Below are 20,665 nucleotides of genomic sequence, written 5' to 3' on the forward strand. Positions count from 1 at the left end.
AATGAGATAAAAACTGCTTACTAGCTTTCATGCAGGCTCACCTATCTCTTGGTGTTCATGCATCTGTACAACTGAGCTAGGCTAAGACAGCTGACATTTTCTTGTTTCAGGCCTATATGGACACTCTGCAGACGCAGTGGAGTTGGATTCTTCAGATCACCAAGTGCATTGATGTTCATCTGAAAGAAAATGCTGCCTACTTTCAGGTTTTTATATTTAGTGATAATTTTGTTGTTATTTAGGTCTTAATACCTAATCTTTTGAGTGTGTTTTATAAAGCACTGAAAATAATCTTCAAAATGTTGCATAAATCCTCTTCATTGATTTTGAGTGCAGAGTAGCATAGATTTGTAACCTTGCCATCAGTCCCACAAATAGTTTCCCACTGTCACATACCTAAATAGTTTCTGCACGAATTTTTTCCTTTAGCCACCTGTCAAAGAGACGTTTAGGGATGACAGTCCTTGAAACAGAACTACTAGATGAAATTGCTTATTGAGTTGCTGTTCATTCACTGATCACTCTCATCCTTCACAGTTTTTTGAAGAGGCGCAGTCAACTGAAGCATACCTGAAGGGGCTTCAGGACTCCATCAGGAAGAAGTACCCCTGCGACAAGAACATGCCCCTGCAGCACCTGCTGGAACAGATCAAGGAGCTGGAGGTATCGTCTCAGACCCAGAACCTCAGCAGCTGTGCCTGGTCAGGGAGATAAAACACATTCCTTGGATGCAGCTGGCTCTGATTAGTATTATTGTACAATGCACGCCCAGAGCCAAGCAAGCATTTTCTTCAGCTTCCAGTGGCTTTTCTCAAAATTAACTTCTTTACATGCCCAACTACTCTTGACAGTTACTTTTGCTTCAGTCTGGGCAATTTGTTGAAAATAAGAACAGGGAGAACATTACTTCACATGACAATTCCTTTGGGAACGCATACTTCAAATTTTATCATCATAGCCCTTTCACACAAGGATGTTCTTCCCTGCCCACTTAATTCCTGCCTGCATAGCTTCTGGAGAGTGTTGTCATGAAAGGTTCTCATGTTTCCTGCCGACGAATTTGTGATTTTTTACAGCTGATGCAACTGCAGTGATACTCAGTGTGTCATGTAGCTACATTAATGCAGGTTGAAAATCTCCTCTAAAACTCACAGGGTATCTATGTTAAAGTATGATTTTATTCACAATTGCAGAAAGAACGAGAGAAAATCCTTGAATACAAGCGTCAGGTGCAGAACTTGGTAAACAAGTCTAAGAAGATTGTACAGCTGAAGCCTCGTAACCCAGACTACAGAAGCAATAAACCCATTATTCTCAGAGCTCTCTGTGACTACAAACAAGACCAGGTGTGTACTCATTTAGAATGATACAAAAGTTTTCCCTGTCTTTACACACAAATTTTTGTCCATCAAGAAAGCAACATTTAATCTAGAGTTCAATAATCACCACAGTCAATGTCTTTGATCTATGAAAGCAGCAGCTATGGAACAAAAGCAGCAGCTCTGTTCTGAATCATATGGTAGTTGTCAATAATAAGGACAGTAGTTATTTTTAGAACTTTTAAAAATTCGTAAGGCTTAATACTTTTCTTCTAGTATGTCAAACTTGTCTGTGATCACTCTCATCTTTAAATTTCTGATAAAAGAAATGAGAAATGATGCTTTTATGTTGCATATAAAGTGAATGTCACTCACTATGGGTGACACAGTGAGACCAAATAAATAAATAAAATGTAGCTCACTTCATGTATACCTTTTAGGCTCACATGTATTATTTAAAGCATCGGTATTGTTGGGTTGTATGATGATCAGCTTCATTTGAGGGGAAAAACGTAAAAGCTTTAATAATTTGCATGTGTTCATCTCTGTTTCTATCATTGAGAAAAAAAATAAAAACACATACTTATGAATAAAGCCAAACCCTGGGGCTGCTTGCCTTACAGAAAATTGTGCATAAGGGGGATGAGTGTATCCTGAAGGACAACAACGAGCGCAGCAAGTGGTACGTGACGGGCCCGGGAGGCGTTGACATGCTCGTTCCCTCTGTGGGGCTGATCATCCCTCCTCCGAACCCACTGGCCGTGGACCTCTCTTGCAAGTAAGTCATCCAAGTTCCCAAAGCCACGCATGCACGCATGAATGTGAGGGCAGAGGAAGAGGGCAGGTGTTTATACCTGAAGCTTAGACACACGATGCCTTGCCATAATAAACACCTTCTAAAAAAAGGAACCTTGTGAAGGTCACCTTCACTTTGTCTTGCAATTTTATGTTGAATAGACAGTCGTTATTGAAGAATAAAAGGGAATATCTGGCCAGGTGTGGTGGCTTATGCCTGTAATCCCAGCACTTGGGGAGACCGAGGTGGGCGGATCACCTGAGGTCAGGAGTTTGAGACCAGCCTGACCAACATGGAGAAACTCTGTCTCTACTAAAAATATAAAATTAGCCAGGTGTGGTGGTACATGCCTGTAATCCCAGCTACTCGGGAGGTTGAGGCAGGAGAATTGCTTGAACCTGGGAGGGGGAGGTTGCAGTGAGCTGAGATCGTGCCATTGCACTCCAGCCTGGGCAACAAGAGCAAAACTCCATCTCAAAAAAAAAAAGGATGTCTGACTGTAGGGGGGCCAGAGTGAATAATACTTGTCATGCACTTCAAAGGCATCATTTTAAGGTTCTCCTTTTCTTAGAAAATCAGTTGTTTTACATGTAGCCACAAATACAAAATGCCTTTAATATCAATATTCACTCATTGTAGGAAGAACATTCATTTAACAGATTGTCCATGGCAAATTCCTTTAAACCATTTAGTATGGAAATCTTCAACCACACACAGAATAGGGAGAGTAGTGTAGTAAGCTGCTGTGTGCTCATGACCAAGCTTTGGGTCATTGGCATCTAATGCACCTGCCATCCTGCCTTAGACCTCTGTCAATTACAAAGTTGCCAAAAAACAAGACAACAACAAAAAGTTGTAGTATATATGTCAGCCAATAATGTAGATAATTCAGAATGTACTTCTGGGGAGTAAATGAATCCAAATCCATGGACTGTTTTCAAAGTTATACCTCTACCTGTTACTTTATCAGTGACTGTTGTAGGTTTATTGTGCAGTGGTGTGAGCGTGTCCAGGTTTCCCATTTGGGATGAAGTGTGAAAGCCTGGCTCTAGCATGTTTTCCCTTTGTGCCTCTTAGGATTGAGCAGTACTACGAAGCCATCTTGGCTCTGTGGAACCAGCTCTACATCAACATGAAGAGCCTGGTGTCCTGGCACTACTGCATGATTGACATAGAGAAGATCAGGGCCATGACAATCGCCAAGGTATGTCCTCAGGGCCACTTAGGCTTCCTGGAGGGAGGGCAGCGCTGCCCCCCGCAGTGCCTGTGTCCAACAGTTCAACCTTCTTGCTGTGTAGCAGTGCTTTTGTGTCTCGTCAAGCAAGTCAGCTCAGCCCTCCTTAGAGGTTCTGGTCTGTCCAATAGAGAACGGGAGGGATTAGCATATGGCTGATTATGAGAGAAAGAAGCAATACTAATTCAGGTGGCCTGACAAGCAAGCCAGAAGTGCCTGTGGAAAAGCCATGCACTCCTGTAAGATTCTGGACCCTATGCTCCTTTGATGTAATGAAAAGTTAGGTCATAAAGGATTAACTGGGTATCACAGAAGTAAAAGGTGGGATAGAATTCTTGGAAGAGCACCCAAAGCATTACTTACTCTAAATCAGTTGTTTTCAGATCGTGGTCTGAAGAATCCTAGGAGAGGGAGATCCTTTAGGAGTGACAGGGATGGAAGTGAGGAGAGGGGCACTGAAAGTACCTTTTGGGGTCCCCCGAGCCCTTTTCCTCTTTTTAGTTGGAGCAGCTTTGCTGGGCTCTGCTTTACATTTAGGGCTTCTGAATAATATTTCATTTGAAGAAAAATATTCTGTAGGCAAAAAAAAAAAAAATTAGCAACCCATTCCTGTGGCTCTTGGGAACAATGTCTAAAACCTAAAAGACCTTTTACATCTTAATGAGCCTGTGATGAGTGTTGCTTTGAGTCCCATCTAGTGGGTGGCATTTTTTGGCCAACTCTTCTTGATTGCATTGTGGGGCAGTCATAAATCCCAAATCACTTCTGCCTGTCTCCTTTCAGCTGAAAACAATGCGGCAGGAAGATTACATGAAGACGATAGCTGACCTTGAGTTACATTACCAAGAGTTCATCAGAAATAGCCAAGGCTCAGAGATGTTTGGAGATGATGACAAGCGGAAAATACAGTCTCAGTTCACCGATGCCCAGAAGCATTACCAGACCCTGGTCATTCAGCTCCCTGGCTATCCCCAGCACCAGACAGGTCGGCTTGGGACATCTTTCTCTTAGTATCAACCATCCATGCCATTTTAAAAAGAAAGGAGTTTGCATAAAACTGGTTTCAGAACCATTTCTCTGAATGCTATATAGCCAGTGTTCTTCATGCACTAAATTTTCAGAATTGATTCTGAAATTCAAAGGAAGAAGGTATACTTTTAGGTAGTGTGGATGTTTTTTGAGGCCTAGCACCTTGATACCTAGGTATTCTCTGATTTTTGTGGCCCTAACTTCTTTTTACAGTGACCACAACTGAAATCACTCATCATGGAACCTGCCAAGATGTCAACCATAATAAAGTAATTGAAACCAACAGAGAAAATGACAAGCAAGAAACATGGATGCTGATGGAGCTGCAGAAGATTCGCAGGCAGATAGAGCACTGCGAGGGCAGGATGACTCTCAAAAACCTCCCTCTAGCAGACCAGGGGTCTTCTCACCACATCACAGTGAAAATTAACGAGCTTAAGGTAGGTATCTGCTAGTATTTTGCCTGGTTACCCTGTATATTTTTATTTACCTGCAAATGAATTTTAAAAAATCCTGGTTTAAATGTTTGTAGGCAAAAATATTAATTTTCAAGAAAACAGGCTTCTGGCAGGATTTCCTTATGTCTTATGTTTCCAAATTTGTAGACGGTTATCAGGCTGGGGGTTAAACTGTTCGTTTGTGTGTTGTTGAATCAGGCTACCGTCCATCTCAAAAGTTTTCACAACCATTAATTTGGCTTCTTGCAGAGAACAACCTATGATATGGGTTAGACAGGGGGAATGATCTTTATTTGTAGACATGACACTGACATGAAGAGATTTGGTTGGTGAGATACGATCTCAAAGCCATAGACAGAGTGTGACTACGGCCCAGGTGTGTCAGCTCCTAACTCAGTGATGTTTTCTGCTCAACCAAGCCTGGGCACACTGCACTGGAAGGCCTAAATAGAGATATTCTAAGAGGATCACATTTACAGTGCTAATGAGGCCATACTCAAGAAAGAAATAGAAGGTCAACTCCTCTCTCTTACTTGAATCCTTTACTTTTAGTGGACTTTTTAAGAGCAAAAATGATCATAAGATTCACACAGCTACAATGCAGAGTACTAACCTCTGTGTGATCAGTATGCCAAAACTGTGGAATGTAGTTGTGTTGCTTAATGACAGGGGCACATTCTAAGAAATGCATGGTTAGGCGATTTTGTCATGCAAGCGTCATAGAGCATACTTACACAAACCTAGATGGTATAGCCTACTATACACCTAGGCTACAAACCTGTAGGGCATGTTACTGTCCTAAATACTGTAGGCAATTGTGACACAATGGTAAGTGTGTATCTAAATATATCTAAACGTCAAAAAGATACAATAAAAATACAGTATTATAATCTTATGGGGGCTGGATGCAGTGGCACATGCCTGTAATCCCAGCTACTTGCTTGAGCTCAGGAGTTGGAGGCTGCAGGGAGCTATGATTGTACCACTGTACTCCAGTCTGGGCAACAGAGCAAGACCCTTCTCTTTAAAAAAAATGTGTGTGTGTGTGTGTTTATATGTATGTATGTACGTGTGTGTGTGTATATCTTAAGGGACCACCATTGTGTATGCAGTTCATCATTGACCAAAACATCATTAGTAGACACATGACTATACACACACACAGTGGGGTACTATTTACCTTTAAAAAAGAAAGAGATCCTGGGGCCAGGTGCAGTGGCTCACGCCTGTAATCCCAGCACTTTGGGAGGCCGAGGCGGGTGGATCACAAGGTCAGGAGTTCAAGACCAGCATGACCAATATGGTGAAACCCCATCTCTACTAAAAGTACAAAAATTAGCTGGGTGTGGTGGCGTGCGCCTGTAATCTCAGCTACTCAGGAGGCTGAGGCAGGAGAATCGCTTGAACCCAGGAGATGGAGGTTGCAGTGAGCTGAGATCACGCCATTGTACTCCAGCCTGGGCGACAGAGCGAGACTCTGTCTCAAAAAAAAAAGAGAAAGAGATCCTGCCATTTGTAAAAGCACGGATGAATGTGGAGGACATTATGCTAAGTGAAATACACCAGACACAAATACTGCTTGATTTCACTTATGTGTAAATTCTAAGAAAAAAGTTGAATGCATAGAAACAGAGAATAGGATGGTGGTTACCAGGGGTGGGGAGGGAGGAGGAAATGGGAAGATGTAAAGGATACAGACTTGCATTTGTGTGGGATGAATAAATCTAGAGATCTAAATTCAGCGGAAGACTACAGGTAGTAATCTTGTAGTGTGTATTGAAATTTTGCTGAGAGTAGATTTTAGGTGCTCTTACCACACATACAAAAAAAGATAACCATGGAAGTTGACTGATGTGTTAATTTACTTACCTGATGTAATCATTTCACTGTGTCTATGTGTATTAAAACAGCATATTGTACACCTTAAATATATACAGTAATAAAAAGAATCAGCTAAATCAAAAGAGCTTTCCTTCATTTTTGACAGAGTGTGCAGAATGATTCACAAGCAATTGCTGAGGTTCTCAACCAGCTTAAAGATATGCTTGCCAACTTCAGAGGTTCTGAAAAGTACTGCTATTTACAGAATGAAGTATTTGGACTATTTCAGAAACTGGAAAATATCAATGGTGTTACAGATGGCTACTTAAATAGGTAAACTCAGCTAACACTAATCTCATATTTTCCTTTTCTCAAGCTTCTTTTTCTGGGTTTTCATTTGCTTTAGATGCTTGCCTTACAGTTTCTCTGTTACTAGAGATTTACTTACATCCTTCTGTGGTTTGGAGAGCATGTTAATTCCGTTAGCCTCGCATGTTAATTCCACTATTCTGAACTATAATGTTATCTTAGAACTAAGTTATGCTCTAAGGGCCAGAACTTGAGAATTCTTCAGCGAATACAGAATGTTGGTCTGAATCACAATAGACCAAAAAATAGACAAAATAAATTTTTATCTGCTTTGACGTTGTTCTCTTTCATTACTAGCTGTGAGAGGCAAATCTTCACAGACTAATTATGTCACTGGCAATTTTATGTGCTTCTTTTGCTCTTTCCAGCTTATGCACAGTAAGGGCACTGCTCCAGGCTATTCTCCAAACAGAAGACATGTTAAAGGTTTACGAAGCCAGGCTCACTGAGGAAGAAACTGTCTGCCTGGACCTGGATAAAGTGGAAGCTTACCGCTGTGGACTGAAGGTAACTTGAAAGCTTATAACAGTGGCCCAACTTACAGGAACGAATTCAGAACTGAGCTCCCAATTATAAAGCCTCACTGGGTTTTCACGAGTTTTGAGGATTATTGGGTTTCAGTGGCCACACAGGTTGACATCAGTTGTCATCTCTGTAACTCTGTTTTCCAGACTGTGTTAGCAGGAACTACATAAGAAAGTAATTCGTGATGGGATTAGTTTGGGGAATGCTGAGTTAAACTGGTTTCTTTACTGTGGGACTTCTTAGAAACTTTAATATGTTCATATTATTATTATAACAGGATAGCACAAGGAACTAGATTATTGGAACAAATACTGGGAAATGCAATTCAGTAAATATATTTCCCTGGATTGACTGTTAGCACTTTAAATTATGAATATTCTAAAGTGTTTTATAAACTTTGCCCCCCAATTTGGTGACTTGTAGTGTAGTATACAATGGGAGAAGGGATTAATTTGCAATCTTTTTTTTTTCATCTTGCAGAAAATAAAAAATGACTTGAACTTGAAGAAGTCGTTGTTGGCCACTATGAAGACAGAACTACAGAAAGCCCAGCAGATCCACTCTCAGACTTCACAGCAGTATCCGCTTTATGATCTGGACTTGGGCAAGTTCGGTGAAAAAGTCACACAGCTGACAGACCGCTGGCAAAGGATAGATAAACAGATCGACTTTAGGTATGCCAGCCTCCTCCTGCTCCTTCCCCATCTTCTCCCCTTTTGGTTGTTCACAAGATAATGTCACTTGAAGGGAACCACTGTAGAAAACAGAGGTTTAGTTTTTTGTGTAAATTAGGCGTAACAGATGCTCTTTTCATGGACTGCCTGTATGCAGCTTTGTTAGAAATGGAAGGAGAATGCATCACGATAGCCAACCCTGTGCAGGCCAGGTGCCATCCAGGGTCTTAGAGAAACAGCAGAAGCCCTTTAGCCAGCTCTTTTGTGTCCTATAAACTCTTGTTATGACTCTTGGAAGGAGTAGCTGCCTTGAGTTAGCATTCTCCAAAAGTTTATGAAAATTCAATCTTAGACCAAAAAAAAATGCCTTTCTGCAAATAAGAGTTTAAAAAATCTCTGGAATATGAATCTGCCTATTCTGGAAATTTTATATGACTGGAATCATACAATATGTAGTCCATTGTGACTGGCTTCTTTCACTTAGTATCGTGCTTTCAGAGTTCATCTGTGTTGTATCATGTTTCAGTACATCATTTTCTATTTTTTTCATGTGTTTTTATGATTGAATAATATTCCATTGTTTGGCAGTGCCACATTTTGTTGATCCTTTCATCAGTTGATACCTGAGTTGTTTCCAGTTTTTGGCTGTGATAACAAGTGCTGCTATGAACATTCATGTATAAGTTTTTATGTGGGAATATGATCAGTTGTCTTGGGTATATATCAAGTGAATTTCTGGGTGATTCTATGTTACATATTTTAGGAACTAATAAGATAATGATTTTATTGTTATCTATTTCCCCCCAGATTATGGGACCTGGAGAAACAAATCAAGCAATTGAGGAATTATCGTGATAACTATCAGGCTTTCTGCAAGTGGGTCTATGATGCTAAACGCCGCCAGGATTCCTTAGAATCCATGAAATTTGGAGATTCCAACACAGTCATGCGATTTTTGAATGAGCAGAAGGTATAAGCCAACTTTTTGTTCCATAGCTGTTTTGAGATTAATTGGGTGTAATTCATGTTTTCCTCTGGTTTTTGTATCAGTGCGTAGGCTAGAAATGATGAATATTTAATATTACTAATCCATTTTGTGAAGGCTTAAAGAATGCCCAGAGGAAAAGCAACTGAGATGTTTACAAGGAAATGCAAATTATGAACATAGAAATAACGTGATATTGTTCTCTTCATGTTATCATAAATTATCTTTGTAAATTGAGGGGATAGGCCCAGAAAACAGGCTACTAGAAAGTAACCTCTTACAGATAGTAAGTTAAAGGGCTTGCTTCTCTTCTCTGAATGGAAAAAATGCTCATCTCCTAAGCTGTAACTATAAGAATATGAGACAAGTACATGTAGTAATAAACTGAAAAAAGGGTACAAATAACAGTGGTAAAAGAGTGAAATCACATTTATTTAAAAATATTTGTATGCATTAACATTGGTAAATATTTCACTTTTTGTATAGAACTTGCACAGTGAAATATCTGGCAAACGAGACAAATCAGAGGAAGTACAAAAAATTGCTGAACTTTGCGCCAATTCAATTAAGGTATGTTGGTTTCATAAAGAATGTTGGTATTTCACCAAGATTATTATTAACTGCATGACTTGCTGATTTGTTGTAAAGAGTATACACTTCCTGAGGATAGCAATTACGGTCTGTATATATTCTTTTCTGAACAAACCATAAAAATTAAAAATCTATTAGCTTGAATTCATTCCACATTGGCAGTATCCATTTGAATGGCTGGTTTCTGTTCTTTGACTGGTGGTAGGTGCTGCATTCTCCATTTAGCATACAAAGATGTACTGCTTGGTTTAATAATGGTGTTTGTTTGTTTGTTTGTTTGGAGAGAGTTTCGCTCTTGCTGCCCAGGCTGGAGTGCAGTGGTGTGATCTCGGCTCACCGCAACCTCTGCCTCCTGGGTTCAAGTGATTCTCCCGCCTCAGCTTCCTGAGTAGCTGGGATTACAGGCATGCACCACCATGCCCGGCTAATTTTATATTTTTAGTAGAGACAGGGTTTCTCCGTGTTGGTCAGGCTGGTTTTGAACTCCCGATCTCAGGGGATCTGCCCGGCTCGGCCTCCCAAAGTGCTGGGATTATGGGTGTGAGCCACCGCGCTAATGTAGTATTAGTTGCTTGGCCACTAGTGGCGCATTGTCTTTGGAGTGGGCAATTAGACATGCAGCCCAATGATTTAAAACTGTGGAACTGTGGCTGTTAGTGATGCTTTTTAAGTCTATGAAGGACACTTTTCTTAAACTTCATTATGCTGCAGGATTATGAGCTCCAGCTGGCCTCATACACCTCAGGACTGGAAACTCTGCTGAACATACCTATCAAGAGGACCATGATTCAGTCCCCTTCTGGGGTGATTCTGCAAGAGGTATATATGTTATCACATATCTCTTAAAACCTGCCCCTCCTTCTGCTTCTTCCCTTTTCCCTGTCTCCTGCCTCTTCCCTTTTCCCTGTCTCCTGCCTGTCTTCCTTACCATTGCTGATTTCATCCCATTACAGGGTACCACTTTAAGAGGTTTAATAGCAGGTTATGTGCCCTCCAGTGTGAGTCATTGATGTATGATACATTTTCAGAAATGATCAGGAATCTGTTATTTAGAGTCTTTGTAGAAATTGGGCTTAAATTTCTGGGTTTGATGAGAGAGACTTCTAAAAAGTGGAAAATACAGAAATTTCTAAAAAACAGCCTCTTCTCAAAGATGTCAGAGACTATCGTACCTGTCAGATGGTTTAGGGGAAACAGCCTGGAGAGATGAGAATGGGATACATTTTTGGCCCTTTGTTTTGCTGTACTTTCTTTTGCTGATTTTGGAATGAACACACTAAAGAAGAGAATTCACTCTTTATAATTTCACTATTTTAGAAAACAAAATCGGTCAAATTACATAGGACTTTTTTTTTAATGCAATATCTTTTTCTTTCTTTCCTTCCTTTTCTCCAAGGCTGCAGATGTTCATGCTCGGTACATTGAACTACTTACAAGATCTGGAGACTATTACAGGTTCTTAAGTGAGATGCTGAAGAGTTTGGAAGATCTGAAGGTAATTTATACTGTCTTTTCTTGGAGCATCAAAAAAGAAAATAGAATAGAACCTTATTATTACTTCCACATTATAACATGGATTTGGACATATCCTGGTGAAACTGTATTTCCTCTAAAGGTTTAGTGTAATACTGCTTGTTTGTAAGTCTGGGGTTACTTCCATGCTCCAATACACTGCTTTAAATGAACTTAAGTAATAGTTATAATATTGCAACAACTTTGCCAAACAAAAGTCACTTGATTTAATGTTTGGTTAAGGAATTTGCTTTATTTCTCTGTGTTAAAGATAACATCTTGGACTAGGTATATTTGAATTTTTTACATTCAGTGATTGTTCCCTTTATTCCTCATTTATGATACTTAAATTGAGATTATATGTAAACTTATTTTAATGTAAACTTGAAATAAAGGGAATATAATTTATGAAATCATAAGCTTTTGATTTTGAAAGAAATTACCTCATTTTACAGATGAGGTAGCTCAGACTCAAAGATAATATATCATTTGCTAAGATCATATGAGCAGCTGGTGCAAGAATTATGATGAGAATCCAGATGTCTTGAATTTTTGCCTAGTCACTCTTTGCATGTATGTCCGTGTGTGTAAAGAGAAATGAGAATGCACATTGGTCTGGGAGGGGAAAAGTACTGCTTCTTTCTTGGAATGTGAGGTGTTTTTCTTTTGACATAATTTCTGATTTCATTCCACAGCTGAAAAATACCAAGATCGAAGTTTTGGAAGAGGAGCTCAGACTGGCCCGAGATGCCAACTCGGAAAACTGTAATAAGAACAAATTCCTGGATCAGAACCTGCAGAAATACCAGGCAGAGTGTTCCCAGTTCAAAGCGAAGCTTGCGAGCCTGGAGGAGCTGAAGAGACAGGCTGAGCTGGATGGGAAGTCAGCTAAGCAAAATCTAGACAAGTGCTACGGCCAAATAAAAGAACTCAATGAGAAGATCACCCGACTGACTTATGAGATTGAAGATGAAAAGAGAAGAAGAAAATCTGTGGAAGACAGATTTGACCAACAGAAGAATGACTATGACCAACTGCAGAAAGCAAGGCAATGTGAAAAGGAGAACCTTGGTTGGCAGAAATTAGAGTCTGAGAAAGCCATCAAGGAGAAGGAGTATGAGATTGAAAGGTTGAGGGTTCTACTGCAGGAAGAAGGCACCCGGAAGAGAGAATATGAAAATGAGCTGGCAAAGGTAAGAAACCACTATAATGAGGAGATGAGTAATTTAAGGAACAAGTATGAAACAGAGATTAACATTACGAAGACCACCATCAAGGAGATATCCATGCAAAAAGAGGATGATTCCAAAAATCTTAGAAACCAGCTTGATAGACTCTCAAGGGAAAATCGAGATCTGAAGGATGAAATTGTCAGGCTCAATGACAGCATCTTGCAGGCCACTGAGCAGCGAAGGCGAGCTGAAGAAAATGCCCTTCAGCAAAAGGCCTGTGGCTCTGAGATAATGCAGAAGAAGCAGCATCTGGAGATAGAACTGAAGCAGGTCATGCAGCAGCGCTCTGAGGACAATGCCCGGCACAAGCAGTCCCTGGAGGAGGCTGCCAAGACCATTCAGGACAAAAATAAGGAGATCGAGAGACTCAAAGCTGAGTTTCAGGAGGAGGCCAAGCGCCGCTGGGAATATGAAAATGAACTGAGTAAGGTAAGAAACAATTATGATGAGGAGATCATTAGCTTAAAAAATCAGTTTGAGACCGAGATCAACATCACCAAGACCACCATCCACCAGCTCACCATGCAGAAGGAAGAGGATACCAGTGGCTACCGGGCTCAGATAGACAATCTCACCCGAGAAAACAGGAGCTTATCTGAAGAAATAAAGAGGCTGAAGAACACTCTAACCCAGACCACAGAGAATCTCAGGAGGGTGGAAGAAGACGTCCAACAGCAAAAGGCCACTGGCTCTGAGGTGTCTCAGAGGAAACAGCAGCTGGAGGTTGAGCTGAGACAAGTCACTCAGATGCGAACAGAGGAGAGTGTAAGATATAAGCAATCTCTTGATGATGCTGCCAAAACCATCCAGGATAAAAACAAGGAGATAGAAAGGTTAAAACAACTGATCGACAAAGAAACAAATGACCGGAAATGCCTGGAAGATGAAAATGCGAGATTACAAAGGGTCCAGTATGACCTGCAGAAAGCAAACAGTAGTGCGACGGAGACAATAAACAAACTGAAGGTTCAGGAGCAAGAACTGACACGCCTGAGGATCGACTATGAAAGGGTTTCCCAGGAGAGGACTGTGAAGGACCAGGATATCACGCGGTTCCAGAGCTCTCTGAAAGAGCTGCAGCTGCAGAAGCAGAAGGTGGAAGAGGAGCTCAATCGGCTGAAGAGGACGGCGTCAGAAGACTCCTGCAAGAGGAAGAAGCTGGAGGAAGAGCTGGAAGGCATGAGGAGGTCGCTGAAGGAGCAAGCCATCAAAATCACCAACCTGACCCAGCAGCTGGAGCAGGCATCCATTGTTAAGAAGAGGAGTGAGGATGACCTCCGGCAGCAGAGGGACGTGCTGGATGGCCACCTGAGGGAAAAGCAGAGGACCCAGGAAGAGCTGAGGAGGCTGTCTTCTGAGGTCGAGGCCCTGAGGCGGCAGTTACTCCAGGAACAGGAAAGTGTCAAACAAGCTCACTTGAGGAATGAGCATTTCCAGAAGGCGATAGAAGATAAAAGCAGAAGCTTAAATGAAAGCAAAATAGAAATTGAGAGGCTGCAGTCTCTCACAGAGAACCTGACCAAGGAGCACTTGATGTTAGAAGAAGAACTGCGGAACCTGAGGCTGGAGTACGATGACCTGAGGAGAGGACGAAGTGAAGCGGACAGTGATAAAAATGCAACCATCTTGGAACTAAGGAGCCAGCTGCAGATCAGCAACAACCGGACCCTGGAACTGCAGGGGCTGATTAATGATTTACAGAGAGAGAGGGAAAATTTGAGACAGGAAATTGAGAAATTCCAAAAGCAGGCTTTAGAGGTATTCACAAATACTTGATCACAGCTTCACTGTTTCTCAAATTATTCATCACATTATTATCTCATCTGAACTGTGCTCTTGCTGCTTAAATAGATGCTTATAGAAAATCTAATTTTTCTTTTTATTGCTCTACTACTTCCTGTCATAATCCAGGTAACTGCTTTAAAATAATTTCAGTGCTGTGTGCCCTGCTGTTCTTTAATTGCATCAAATGCTGATCTCTGGGTAGCCTGTGTTTGGCCCTGCTTTTAAGAACACTAATACATGTATAACTTCCTCCGAATGTTCCATTCTACTTCTTAGAAGTTAGCTCTTATTTAGTGAGCTATGACATACATTTGTAATGAAAATTTTCTTAAATAGAAGCCATACTAAAGTGTTTCCCTATGCAATTTTTAAAACACTTTTCTTTTGCCTGCTTAGATGATTTTGTTGCATGGATTATTTAGTGTTCGCTTTTGATCATGGCCCTAGTGTGTTTCCTTTTGTTTGACTTTCCTTCTCCTAACCCTTAATTTAAAAATAACTTATTTAACTTCTACAGACAATATTTGTGTGTGGCTGGGTTGGTGTGTGTGTGTGTGTGTATATATATCTATATATTATATATATAATTATATAATTACATAATATATATTTATCTATAATATATATTTTATATAATATATATCTTCATATATTTGTATTGCTTCATTAAGTATGTTCATCTAGCTGTAACAGGTGAGATGTAGGTGTAGCAGGTATGATAACCTGAAACAAAACTCCCCACATTTTTTCAAAGCATAATTATTGTTAAGAGTAAGACAGGTCTGCAACTTACAGTTCCTTCTATAGAAAAAAATAGTAAGTATGAAGCCATTTATTGAAGTGGCAACATATACAGAATTTTTCCCACAAATTTGTAAAATAACAAGCTCACAGTGTATCCAGGGACAATATAGAAAGAAAAAATAAGCAAGGCTTTTTTTTTTTTAAAGATAGACACACAAAAGAAAGTTAAGTCGTAATAGTAATATGATATGATTCAAAACATTATTTTTTCCCATTTCTTTCTTCTTCAATTCCAGGCATCTAATAGGATTCAGGAATCAAAGAATCAGTGTACTCAGGTGGTACAGGAAAGAGAGAGCCTTCTGGTGAAAATCAAAGTCCTGGAGCAAGACAAGGCAAGGCTGCAGAGGCTGGAGGATGAGCTGAATCGTGCAAAAGCAACTCTAGAGGCAGAAACCAGGGTGAAACAGCGCCTGGAGTGTGAGAAACAGCAAATTCAGAATGACCTGAATCAGTGGAAGACTCAATATTCCCGCAAGGAGGAGGCTATTAGGAAGATAGAATCAGAAAGAGAAAAGAGTGAGAGAGAGAAGAACAGTCTTAGGAGTGAGATCGAAAGACTCCAAGCAGAGATCAAGAGAATTGAAGAGAGGTGCAGGCGTAAGCTGGAGGATTCTACCAGGGAGACACAGTCACAGTTAGAAACAGAACGCTCCCGATATCAGAGGGAGATCGATAAACTCAGACAGCGCCCATATGGGTCCCATCGAGAGACCCAGACTGAGTGTGAGTGGACCGTTGACACCTCCAAGCTGGTGTTTGATGGGCTGAGGAAGAAGGTGACAGCAATGCAGCTCTATGAGTGTCAGCTGATCGACAAAACAACCTTGGACAAACTATTGAAGGGGAAGAAGTCAGTGGAAGAAGTTGCTTCTGAAATCCAGCCATTCCTTCGGGGTGCAGGATCTATCGCTGGAGCATCTGCTTCTCCTAAGGAAAAATACTCTTTGGTAGAGGCCAAGAGAAAGAAATTAATCAGCCCAGAATCCACAGTCATGCTTCTGGAGGCCCAGGCAGCTACAGGTGGTATAATTGATCCCCATCGGAATGAGAAGCTGACTGTCGACAGTGCCATAGCTCGGGACCTCATTGACTTCGATGACCGTCAGCAGATATATGCAGCAGAAAAAGCTATCACTGGTTTTGATGATCCATTTTCAGGCAAGACAGTATCTGTTTCAGAAGCCATCAAGAAAAATTTGATTGATAGAGAAACCGGAATGCGCCTGCTGGAAGCCCAGATTGCTTCAGGGGGTGTAGTAGACCCTGTGAACAGTGTCTTTTTGCCAAAAGATGTCGCCTTGGCCCGGGGGCTGATTGATAGAGATTTGTATCGATCCCTGAATGATCCCCGAGATAGTCAGAAAAACTTTGTGGATCCAGTCACCAAAAAGAAGGTCAGTTACGTGCAGCTGAAGGAACGGTGCAGAATCGAACCACATACTGGTCTGCTCTTGCTTTCAGTACAGAAGAGAAGCATGTCCTTCCAAGGAATCAGACAACCTGTGACCGTCACTGAGCTAGTAGATTCTGGTATATTGAGACCGTCCACTGTCAATGAACTGGAATCTGGTCAGATTTCTTATGACGAGGTTGGTGAGAGAATTAAGGACTTCCTCCAGGGTTCAAGCTGCATAGCAGGCATATACAATGAGACCACAAAACAGAAGCTTGGCATTTATGAGGCCATGAAAATTGGCTTAGTCCGACCTGGTACTGCTCTGGAGTTGCTGGAAGCCCAAGCAGCTACTGGCTTTATAGTGGATCCTGTTAGCAACTTGAGGTTACCAGTGGAGGAAGCCTATAAGAGAGGTCTGGTGGGCATTGAGTTCAAAGAGAAGCTCCTGTCTGCAGAACGAGCTGTCACTGGGTATAATGATCCTGAAACAGGAAACATCATCTCTTTGTTCCAAGCCATGAATAAGGAACTCATCGAAAAGGGCCATGGTATTCGCTTATTAGAAGCACAGATCGCAACCGGGGGGATCATTGACCCAAAGGAGAGCCATCGTTTACCAGTTGACATAGCATATAAGAGGGGCTATTTCAATGAGGAACTCAGTGAGATTCTCTCAGATCCAAGTGATGATACCAAAGGATTTTTTGACCCCAACACTGAAGAAAATCTTACCTATCTGCAACTAAAAGAAAGATGCATTAAGGATGAGGAAACAGGGCTCTGTCTTCTGCCTCTGAAAGAAAAGAAGAAACAGGTGCAGACATCACAAAAGAATACCCTCAGGAAGCGTAGAGTGGTCATAGTTGACCCAGAAACCAATAAAGAAATGTCTGTTCAGGAGGCCTACAAGAAGGGCCTAATTGATTATGAAACCTTCAAAGAACTGTGTGAGCAGGAATGTGAATGGGAAGAAATAACCATCACGGGATCAGATGGCTCCACCAGGGTGGTCCTGGTAGATAGAAAGACAGGCAGTCAGTATGATATTCAAGATGCTATTGACAAGGGCCTTGTTGACAGGAAGTTCTTTGATCAGTACCGATCCGGCAGCCTCAGCCTCACTCAATTTGCTGACATGATCTCCTTGAAAAATGGTGTTGGCACCAGCAGCAGCATGGGCAGTGGTGTCAGCGATGATGTTTTTAGCAGCTCCCGACATGAATCAGTAAGTAAGATTTCCACCATATCCAGCGTCAGGAATTTAACCATAAGGAGCAGCTCTTTTTCAGACACCCTGGAAGAATCGAGCCCCATTGCAGCCATCTTTGACACAGAAAACCTGGAGAAAATCTCCATTACAGAAGGTATAGAGCGGGGCATCGTTGACAGCATCACGGGTCAGAGGCTTCTGGAGGCTCAGGCCTGCACAGGTGGCATCATCCACCCAACCACGGGCCAGAAGCTGTCACTTCAGGACGCAGTCTCCCAGGGTGTGATTGACCAAGACATGGCCACCAGGCTGAAGCCTGCTCAGAAAGCCTTCATAGGCTTCGAGGGTGTGAAGGGAAAGAAGAAGATGTCAGCAGCAGAGGCAGTGAAAGAAAAATGGCTCCCGTATGAGGCTGGCCAGCGCTTCCTGGAGTTCCAGTACCTCACGGGAGGTCTTGTTGACCCGGAAGTGCATGGGAGGATAAGCACCGAAGAAGCCATCCGGAAGGGGTTCATCGATGGCCGCGCCGCACAGAGGCTGCAAGACACCAGCAGCTATGCCAAAATCCTGACCTGCCCCAAAACCAAATTAAAAATATCCTATAAGGATGCCATAAATCGCTCCATGGTAGAAGATATCACTGGGCTGCGCCTTCTGGAAGCTGCCTCCGTGTCGTCCAAGGGCTTACCCAGCCCTTACAACATGTCTTCCGCTCCGGGCTCCCGCTCCGGCTCCCGCTCGGGATCTCGCTCCGGATCTCGCTCCGGGTCCCGCAGTGGGTCCCGGAGAGGAAGCTTTGACGCCACAGGGAATTCTTCCTACTCTTATTCCTACTCATTTAGCAGTAGTTCTATTGGGCACTAGTAGTCAGTTGGGAGTGGTTGCTATACCTTGACTTCATTTATATGAATTTCCACTTTATTAAATAATAAAAAAGAAAATCCCGGTGCTTGCAGTAGAGTGATAGGACATTCTGTGCTTACAGAAAATATAGCCATGATTGAAATCAAATAGTAAAGGCTGTTCTGGCTTTTTATCTTCTTAGCTCATCTTAAATAAGCAGTACACTTGGATGCAGTGCGTCTGAAGTGCTAATCAGTTGTAACAATAGCACAAATCGAACTTAGGATTTGTTTCTTCTCTTCTGTGTTTCGATTTTTGATCAATTCTTTAATTCTGGAAGCCTATAATACAGTTTTCTATTCTTGGAGATAAAAATTAAATGGATCACTGATATTTTAGTCATTCTGCTTCTCATCTAAATATTTCCATATTCTGTATTAGGAGAAAATTACCCTCCCAGCACCAGCCCCCCCTCTCAAACCCCCAACCCAAAACCAAACATTTTGGAATGAGTCCCCTTTAGTTTTAGAGTGTGGACTGTATAACCCATATACTCTTTGATGTACTTGTTTGGTTTGGTATTAATTTGACTGTGCATGACAGCGGCAATCTTTGCTTTTCTTTGGTCAAAGTTTTCTGTTTATTTTGCTTGTCATATTCGATGTACTTTAAGAAGGTGTCTTTATGAAGTTTGCTATTCTGGCAATAAACTTTTAGACTTTTGAAGTGTTTGTGTTTTAATTTAATATGTTTATAAGCATGTATAAACATTTAGCATATTTTTATCATAGGTCTAAAAATATTTGTTTACTAAATACCTGTGAAGAAATACCATTAAAAAACTATTTGGTTCTGAATTCTTACTAGAAGGTGGTCTTTTGAAGTTAGTCCTTTCTGTACTTCTCAGATGCCTGTCATGTACCCGATGGAGTCCTTGGAAAGAAGGCCTGTGTTAAGAGGCCAGCCTGGAGGTCAATACCCTGTTCTAGTTTATTCTGGACATTGAGTACCAAGTAGCATTGGCAAAAGTCACCATCATAGCATTGAAAAAACATGAAGTTGCTAAGATGCTTTTGGGGTATCCTCAAAATAGATAGTGTTTCACTTTGTCCCGTAAGAGGAAAGAATTGTCCTGGAACCCGTGAAAATGATTTCTGAAGAGTTCTTGGCTCTCTGTTGAAGGACAAGGAAGTATAAGCCTATTCCTTTGGATCAAAGAGAAACTACTGAAATTCACACATTTGTCATTAGATTAACATGACTTCACTGAATACCTACCATGTCTAGTATCGGGTTAGGTACTATGAAGACTGAGTAGAATTTACAAGCCCCCGACAACAAAGCATTGGCAATATGGGTGGGGACAGAAACAGATAAAGCAATCAGTGGGACAACTTTCAAATGTCAGCAGTATATATTAATACAAATTTTATAGTACAGATAGAAAATAGGAAAACATGCTAATTGTATAGAACAAAAATCAAGATTAGATTTATTATTGGGGGCTTTTGGTACTTAGGGTGAAAGTCACCTCCATTCTCATTGCATGGGCTATTTTTCCTCCACAGCACTCTTTTCTTCCTTATTTCACCTCTTCTTCCTCTTACTCCCTCTCCTAATTTGGAGGAGTTGAAATTAATTTTATGCATTAAATACTGAGTTCGCGTGCCATGCATTGTGCCAGAAGCCATGGAGTCTGTGCTAGAAATACATGGTGAAAAATAGCCCTCATAATCCAAAAGGAAGAAGAAAATGTGGTAAATGCTGTATTGGGAAAAATGAAGGAAATTCCTTATGCTAGAGCTGGGAGACTATATTAGTCACCTCACCCTGCCATAACAAGATGCCACAGACTGTGAGTGGCTTAAACGGAAGTGTATTTTCTCACAGTTCTGGAAGCTAAAAGTACAAGCTCAAGATGCAGGCAGGGCTGGTTTCTAGTGAAACCTGGCTCATGGGTGGCTATCAGTCTTATCTGATAGAGTACCCACCCCTCCTTTATGACCTCATTTAACCTTAATTACCTCTTAGGGCTCTATCTCCTTATACAGTCACATTGTGGGTTAGTACTTAAACATA

General features: G+C 41.3%; 1 protein-coding gene across 2 annotated transcripts in view; it reads left to right on the top strand.

Annotated features, from left to right (window-relative positions):
• DSP (desmoplakin) overlaps positions 1–19,312 on the top strand; it is a 45,382-nt gene extending 26,070 nt beyond the window's left edge. The window contains exons 9-24 of one of the 2 annotated variants that reach the window (XM_003827523.7): positions 111–206; positions 538–663; positions 1,194–1,346; positions 1,943–2,097; positions 3,193–3,319; positions 4,133–4,334; positions 4,592–4,818; positions 6,824–6,990; positions 7,395–7,533; positions 8,032–8,225; positions 9,033–9,195; positions 9,697–9,780; positions 10,513–10,620; positions 11,198–11,296; positions 12,009–14,303; positions 15,371–19,312. In XM_003827523.7, coding sequence (XP_003827571.2) covers positions 111–206; positions 538–663; positions 1,194–1,346; positions 1,943–2,097; positions 3,193–3,319; positions 4,133–4,334; positions 4,592–4,818; positions 6,824–6,990; positions 7,395–7,533; positions 8,032–8,225; positions 9,033–9,195; positions 9,697–9,780; positions 10,513–10,620; positions 11,198–11,296; positions 12,009–14,303; positions 15,371–18,607 — 7,572 coding nt within the window. In that variant the 3' untranslated portion in view covers positions 18,608–19,312. The remainder of the gene's footprint in view (positions 1–110; positions 207–537; positions 664–1,193; positions 1,347–1,942; positions 2,098–3,192; positions 3,320–4,132; positions 4,335–4,591; positions 4,819–6,823; positions 6,991–7,394; positions 7,534–8,031; positions 8,226–9,032; positions 9,196–9,696; positions 9,781–10,512; positions 10,621–11,197; positions 11,297–12,008; positions 14,304–15,370) is intronic. The other variant, XM_003827525.7, reaches the window with a different exon arrangement.
• Positions 19,313–20,665: the final 1,353 nt, after the last annotated feature.

This window comes from Pan paniscus, chromosome 5 (genome assembly GCF_029289425.2).
Source record: "Pan paniscus chromosome 5, NHGRI_mPanPan1-v2.0_pri, whole genome shotgun sequence".
In the NCBI taxonomy this organism is placed as follows: Eukaryota; Metazoa; Chordata; class Mammalia; order Primates; family Hominidae; genus Pan; species Pan paniscus.